This window comes from Macadamia integrifolia, chromosome 14, assembly GCF_013358625.1.
Source record: "Macadamia integrifolia cultivar HAES 741 chromosome 14, SCU_Mint_v3, whole genome shotgun sequence".
Lineage (NCBI taxonomy): Eukaryota > Viridiplantae > Streptophyta > Magnoliopsida > Proteales > Proteaceae > Macadamia > Macadamia integrifolia.
In genome coordinates, this window is record NC_056570.1 from 32,698,229 (window position 1) to 32,706,446 (window position 8,218).

Sequence of the window (8,218 nt, forward strand, 5' to 3'; positions counted from 1 at the left end):
TTCTTTATGCAAAAGTGTTTAAAAAAAATGTTTCTTATCCATTTATGTGTGTATCTTTTGCGTATCTTAGTGTATCTCCGATATGATACGATACCCTCCGATACGTATCTTAATTTTGGTCGATTGATACGGCGACCGATACCGATACTTTAATCCTTGGTGAGGGGTCTCTAGTTCGGATCTTCTGGTTTAGTATTAATATATATATATATATATATGAATAGACATATATATGAAATATATGTGACGACTAAGAATACGGTAAATATCAAATTCATCTTATCAAAAATACAACTAATACTAGGGTATTTGAGAGATCAGTGAGAGTATGTAAACTTTAGTTTCACATCGCATAAGGTGAAATTACTAGGCTAATTGATAACCTCTAGCCTCCTTACATAGTACAACGTGCTTTAAGACCTTAAGATCCATGGGCCAAAGAGAACAATATTGTGCCAAAGTTAATGGGATAGGGATGATACAATATATGTCAATACAAAAAAAAAGTATTTGATTAAATTTAGCTCTAAAATTTATCAATGTTCAAAATTGATATATCATATGTCCACGTGGTTTAACGAATGGTGCACCCCTCTCTCTCTCTCTCTCTCTCTCTCTCTCTCTTGAAATGACCTCTCTATCCCAAGGGGAGGTGTAATTCCTTCAAACCTTTGGATGTACGTGTAATTTCAGCAAACTACAAAGGAGGAGGGGGCGTATTTTTCCTATAATAAATGATATTTTTATAAACGATTTATTAGGTTTTTGATTTTTTTATTCAAACAACTTTTTTTTCTTTTTATTTTTTATTGAAATTGAATTGAATTGTTTATTGTCATGTTTCTTTTAATAATTTTTTAATATAAACTAAATTTTCATTAAAATGCATGTAAACTTAACATTGAATAACTTAACTTACAATGTATGTATCAATCGGTTTAAACGGTCTACCGTTGATTTAAACGGTTTGGTTCAATTAGAATATTTAACTAAACAATCTCAATTTTGAAGTCAAAATGAACCATTTATTAAATGGCTTCACAACTTTGGTGTAAATGACTCGGTTTGATTAAGATAAACAATTTTGATTTGGTATTGAGACCCTTATGATATACGATCTAGGATTTGAACTCTTCATTTAGTTATTAAACCTTTGCGAGAGAAAGTAAAAAAAATATTTGCAACAACAACTCTTCATAATTTATGCTACATTTGGTGGAAAAAAAAATTTAAAGAGCAGGGGAGTAAAGATTTTTAAACTTAAAAAAAAAAAACCCTTGTAATCATTACCTTATATGATTATATAAATTGTTAAAATTTCTTACAATATTTAATAATGATGTATTTTACGTACACTTTTTACATCAAAGAGATTTGAATATAAAGTAAAATGAAAATTTAGAACCCGAAGGGGGTAGCACAATTGATGAGCAACAAATTTGGTACTATTAGTAAATTCAGACGTTCTAAGTTCGAATCCCACTAAGCACACTATAAGTCACTCATATGGGGGTGTTCAATGTTAGTAAAAAAAAAAAAAAAAAAAAAAAAATGATATTTAATAATCAAACATGAAATGATTTGGAGTTTTTTATTTAAGTAATAAATTTAAAGTTTAATAATATAGTCATAAAGGGTAATGATGATCACAAATTTTTTTTTTTTTTAATTTATAAATTTCACTTCCTTTTTCTTAAATTCCCTTTGCAACCAAATGAAAATCTAAAGATGGGCTGGAAGTAATCACAGACCACAGATTGGTGGTATTCTGTGATCAGTTTTAGAAGTGAGTAATTGTGGATGGCTAATAAAAGAAAATGAACAGAAGGGTATTTCAGTAATTTCAACAGAATAGGTCTTCAATTCTAATACTTCATCTTATTTCTAGAAAACCCAGCATAACAGCATTCCTGTTTCTTATGGCTTCTGTCATTGGTCAACATTAGCTAATCTTATTCCCCAAGTCATAGAAGCATCTGGAGTGTAAGAATCCCAAGAATTTCCACACCCTAATCCTTTCATAAGACCCCTCGACCTCCTTCTTTCCTTCCATCACAGTCCAATCTCCAAACTCCAAAGATCCCCTTCTGTCGCTGCTCTGTTCTGCTCTGTTCTGCTCTGTTCTGGTCTTTTCACAAAACAAAAACCCACATGGGTACCCTGATAGGCCATGTAGCTCCAGGTTTTGGGTTCCTCTTTATTGGTTTATGGCATCTCTTCAACCACACCAAGCTCTACGCCCTCAACCCAAGCTCATACTCTGCTTCTCCATGGTTCCCATCCTCAAAAATAAGGTACTTGGAGCTCTACTTGATCATGGTGGGCAGCTGGGCATCAATAGCCATGGAGCTTTTCATAGGCCCTGTGAAACACCAACCATTTGATGATGATGGGACCATACCATCAAACCATCTCCACAACTTCGAGCATGCGACCATCTCCTTGTCCTTCTTCATCTACGCAACCTTGGCAATCGTGCTTGATCGAATGAAGCCAAAAGCCCATTATGAGCTCGTGCAATTGATTGGAGCTTTTGCCTTTTCCCAACAGTTCCTCCTCTTCCACCTCCACTCAGCAGACCACTTGGGCGTGGAGGGTCAGTACCATTTGCTTCTGCAAGTAGTCATTTTGGTGTCTCTGGTCACAACCCTCATGGGTATCACTTACACCAAGAGCTTCTTAGTGGGTTTCATAAGGTCTCTCAGTATTTGCTTTCAAGGTGCTTGGTTTGTGTTCATGGGGTTCATGCTCTGGACTCCTGGGTTAATCCCAAAAGGGTGTTTCTTGAACTTGGAAGTAGGTCACTTGGTGGTGAGATGTAGGAGTGATGAGGCCCTCCATAGAGCTAAATCACTTGTGAATCTTCAGTTTAGCTGGTTCTTGGCCATGTCCGTGGTGCTTGCCATGGTTTTCTACCTGGGTCTGCTCAGAATATATCCAGAGAAGGTGGATTATTGGCCTCTGGAGAAGGAAGATGAAGATGGATCACAGGACTTGGAGTCTCAGAAGAGGAACAACAGCAACTTTGAGGAGTCCAAGAGTTTCCTACCTATGGGAAAGGGCAGGAGCCGCAGGACTGCTTTGGAGATGGAAAGGTAGGAGGAGATGACTGGCTTCGCTGCTTAGGAAAGGGAGTGATATGGTTAGGTATGTGTCACTTTAATTGGAGTTCCTTTTATTTAATCTGTGCATACTTGGGCCTTCAGACCTATGAGAGAAAAATGCACATAATAGAGAGGGAAGAAGGTTTGAAATTTTTTTTTCCTTGGTGGTGTTTGGATGTACATATCGTCACCCGAAAAGGAAAAAAACGTGTTAGATGTACATGTATCTAAAGGGTTTGTCTATTTGAAAAAAGATTATCTTTCATATGTTTTGCCCGTTTAGTAGGAAAAGATTCTATGTGTTGATCATTTATATTAACATCTTATATGTCAAGTCAATAGTAAAAAATAAAATATTCAATAAAAGAAAAAGAAATTCACCATCTTTACACGTCGATATTTTCCTCAAATTTCATCATGTTCCTATGCTTCACCATCTCTTTACATTAAATAAAGAAGCCAAAGGGTCAAATACTTGGAAAATAATCCTCTATTTTTCTCATCTCTGTTTTTCCTTGTTTTGCTACCTGCAGAACGCGACACGTGGACAACTTTAGGACCAACGCACCGGATGTAATAATCCTCACCCAATCTTGACCGTTGGTCTCCTTATTGTCCACGTGTCGCGTTCTGCAGGTAGCAAAACAAGGAAAAACATGGATGGGAAAAAAAACGTGAATTTTGATCCCAAATACTTCAAGATTTGAGTTTAAAACATCATTTGGGTGATGTCCATATGTTCTAACGCTATTAGAAGCATTTCAAATAAAGTTCATAACTAGATGACTATACTCCTCTCTGTAATAAAAAGTGATGGAAGTTTATAATTCGTGGATCTTAAAAAAATGGAAAAATGTAGCAAAGACCATACTCCCTTGATTGGTTGTTGAATAAGATGAAGTAATTCTTGATCTAAGAACCAAACTATAGATATAATCCCCCTTTGTAAATGTCATCTTCATTCCTTCCAACATTCCTTCCGCTTCCACTTCCACTGCTTGTCTTTGGATACTTCAACTTGAAAGGTATATTTTACATATACTGGACGGTTTCAATTGCTCTCTGTTAACTAAAAGAAGTTGATAGCCCCCTTATATGAGTCTTGAGTATGTATTTAGTTTTTGGAATTGATATTGATATCGATCTGGATTGGATCGATGCATATGGATCACTTTTGTCCTTACTTAAAAAAGGAAAAATATATATATATATATATATATATTTACAATTTCACCCCTAAAATGATAGTAATAATCGATTCAGATCAGTTAAGTATCATTATTGGTCTCAGCCTATATTAATACAATACGGCAGATCCAATATAGACTTATAACCATGGTCGTGAGGCACTTACAAGTCATGGGAGATGTCAATACATGTGGAGAAAGTGTAGATCCCTTCCCCAATAATAAGAATTATGTAAATTAGGGGAATAAAAAATTTGGTGGTCTCTTACATGTTATGTCAATTTATAGTAATTATCCCCCATCTAAAATGCACCAATGCGAGGGCGTAAATTTTAAAGAGGGGTTACAACTTCTGTACAAGTTGTAACCAACTCAGTTACAATCAGATGTATTTTGGCTACAAACATATTAAACCACCAACTCAGTGCTCTAGAGACTACTTTGGACCTTTGACCCTTGGTTTCTAAAAGAGAGTTATAGAGGTGCAACTGGGACGAGATGGCATAATGGTGTGACCGTGTGAGTAGTGGTTTATAGATGAGAAAACAAGGGATGAGGGTCCAAGGAGGGAAACCCTCAAAATCATGTCTTTATATATAAAAAAAAATAATAATAATAACTTTTTGAAGAGAGATTTGTCACCTAAATTAGTGTTTAAGATCCACAAAAATAAAATCGATTCCATTTAGATATAATATAACCAAGAAATCTGTTTGTGTCAGATCATGAATTTGGGAAGGATTAGGCACACAATCAACCTGATTATACCAATTTCTTTTTAACATTTATTTATTTTATATTATTATTAAATAATTTCCTAAATTTACAAGTATAAAAGAAAGTTAAGATATGTAAACAAGAGCAAATCTTTTTTTTTTATTTTATTTTGGTAAGGAAACAAGAGCAAATCAAACTAAGGGAGAAAGGGAACAAAATAGCGACTAGAGAAGAACAGCATGCTAAAATAAAAGTGAGAAAGAACAATTCTAAGGATGTGTTTGGTTTGCGTTCTTGGAATGCATTCTAAGGTGTGAAGAATAGCGTTTGGTATCTGTTCTCGTTCTTGAGCATGGGAATGCGGTATAGAATGCAGCCCATTCTAGAATGGGCAAAATGACCCATTCCACGTTATGAGAAAAAGGGGGGAAAACACATTCTCAATGACCCTTACAAACCCGACATCGTCCTCGACCTCTTTTCCTTAAAAATCTGGAAGCCTCAAAAGAGCTTGGGTGAGAAGAGGCACTGCGCTTCAGCGAAGAACTGTGACATGAGGTACCTTCGTTCCTCAAAAGGCTTCTACTAAGCTTCGATCCTATATTCACTTTGACCCTCTCTGGGTCAAGGTCAGATCTATGCTCTCTCTCTCTCTCTCTCTCTCTCTTGCTCTCTATTAATTTTTATGTTGTACGAATCAACCACTCTATTTGCTTGCTAGTATTGGAAGATGGGAATAACTTGGATTTAGTTGGATCCATATTGATTTCCGTTTGATCGTTTTAGGGTTTTGTTGTTCATTGTTTTAAATTGTTGTTGAAGCCTGTGAGGGAAGAACCGTGATTCCTTCAAAGAGCTTCACTTGATCTCTGTCTCAAGGTAAGATTCTTCTCTCTTCCTCTGATCCCATCCTATCTCTTCTGTTCTTATCCCGATGGACAACCTCCTTGGAAGGGCAACTAACGAACCCTCGTCAGGTACGACCCATCAAAGCTCCCACGCAGCCAAACAACTTACAACCAAACACGCTTACCCACGAACCTCCATCTTTCTCTTCCATTCGTAGTAGAGTCATTGTTGTGGCTTTGAGCCTCTCTTTCTAGCTTTTGCTTTCCTGTTGTTGATCAGGAAAAAAAAAGGATAGAAGAACTGAAGAAGAGAAGCTTCAATTCGATATTGTCTTCTAATTTTATTTTCATGTATAGCTTTGCTTTATGTTTTGGGCATTTTTGATATTTGAGTTGAGTAATTTATTGTTTTTTTTTATCATGTTACTGCTTCTTCTGTATCTTCATTGATTTGTTATTGGATTTCTGATGAGCTTAGTTGAATTCCAAAGATGGGTCTTCTGAAATTAAGTTTAGATCTTCTTTTACTTGAATTTTAGAGATGGTCTTATGAAATTAAGCTTTGTTCATCTTTTACTTGAATTCCAAAGATTGGGTCTTCTGAAATTACGCTTTGTACACCTTCATTTGTATTCAAGCCACCACTGAAATTAAGCTTGAGTTCATCTTTTTCTTGAATTTCAGAGATTGGGTCTTCTAAAATTACGCTTTGTACACCTTCATTTGTATTAAGGCCACCCCTGCATCGGTGCTCATAGGAAAGGGACTCTTGTTATATTGATCACCCAACCATCAATTGATTCAATTATGCAAGTCTTTTTCTATTCAATTGTTTTCTTCTAATTTTGAGGAACATTATAGTTTCTCAAGTTTTCATTGGTTCCCATTTCTCTGCTTGAATTGATAAACTTCTGAGAATGCCAATTTTTTATATTAAGTGTATGATTTGTCTTAGAATAGAGCAAGAGTATTTGGAAGGTGAGTCTCCAAGTGTGGCAAAACTTTTTTCTTAGGCTCCATACATTGAATTGAATATTGTAGAATTAATTTGAATGTAGCCAACGATTGGTCAAGAGACTAGGCCTTTGCTTTGTGCATTCAACAGACTAGGCATCAACTTTGTGCATTCTTCCTACCTTCTGTATCAGCTTCTATCGTGTTATTCTTTACTGATATGAGAGAGAGAGATCCCCAAGAAACTTGCTGAAGGCATGGAGGCTAGAACAATGGGTTAATTCTTGAACCAATCTATTATGTTTCTCAAAATTAACACCACCCTTTGGATATGATGATGATAACCAGTTGTGACTATATTGAAATTTGTTTGTGCTCTGTTGGTTGATTCCCATTTGCTGCTTTAAGTTTTCGTTAATCATTTCAAGCAACTTAATCCATAGCAACTTGTCTGTTTGTGTTCTAAGATCTGGCAATGCATGACAGGTTAAGCATATTTCCTTGCAACACCAATGACTTTTTTTATGTATCCATGTGCTTTTGCTTGAACTTGTTTGTTCTTTTCTTTCTTCTTATTTATTGTATGATTCTGTGATGATCTTAACTTTAGCCTCTTAGCTAGTTGCACTTTGTTTATTAATGTGTTATGTTTTTTAATTATTATATCTAGATGTTTGAATTAATTTCTCACAATTATCAAGGTTGAACATCCTTGTGGTTCTTTCCAGGTTTAAGTGACTACAAGTAAGATAAGAATGACGGATACACAAGAGAAGTCATCCAATCTGCCAAAGGGAAAGAAATTGCTTGTTTGACAAGTATGATTGTGAAGACTTAAGTATCATTGATAACCATGACAAGGAGGAAAATACAGAGGGTTCCGGCTTTCCGTCCTTAGTTACTATGCAGCAACAACGTGCATGGCGACAAGTTAGACAAAATTTTGCTGATATGATGAAACAAGATGCAATAGGTTAATGGAGACCCATGTATTTATAACTTTTTATTTTTTGTACTTTTATGAATTTAGACATAATTTGTCGGATTTGTTGCAGACACGGCGATTAGGAGACATAGGCGTCGTCTTCTAGACTAACTATGCGGAGGTGGTGAATTTGTTTAAGGAGAATCAAAGTACCTGGCCATGAGAGATTTTTTTTTTTTTGGATTTGAAATATTTAAGTAGATGTTTTGTAATTTTTAATCTGGTGAAACAATGTCGTGATCAAGTGGTAGTGGCACATCAGTTAGCTACCAAATGAATGGATCTGTAATCAACTTCTAACTTCCCGACCCTCCTCCTTGTAGTTTTCCAATGAATTTTCTTTTCTATATTAAAAAAAAAAATTATAGGCTTTGTTGAGATGGAGACCCATTTTACCATTGACATTATAATATGGTTTTCAAT

The 8,218-nt window shown here is 35.5% G+C and overlaps 1 protein-coding gene across 1 annotated transcript; it reads left to right on the forward strand.

Moving 5' to 3' along the window:
- Window positions 1–1,949: 1,949 nt before the first annotated feature.
- LOC122061985 (transmembrane protein 45B-like) lies at window positions 1,950–3,371 on the forward strand. The gene has a single exon (XM_042625595.1). The coding sequence runs from the start codon at window positions 2,152–2,154 to the stop codon at window positions 3,097–3,099; it is 948 nt and encodes a 315-aa protein (XP_042481529.1). The 5' UTR covers window positions 1,950–2,151; the 3' UTR covers window positions 3,100–3,371.
- The last annotated feature ends 4,847 nt before the right edge of the window (window positions 3,372–8,218 follow it).

Excerpts from the sequence above, each read along its gene's own strand:
- LOC122061985 (XM_042625595.1), top strand. The coding sequence starts at position 2,152 with ATGGGTACCCTGATAGGCCATGTAGCTCCAGGTTTTGGGTTCCTCTTT.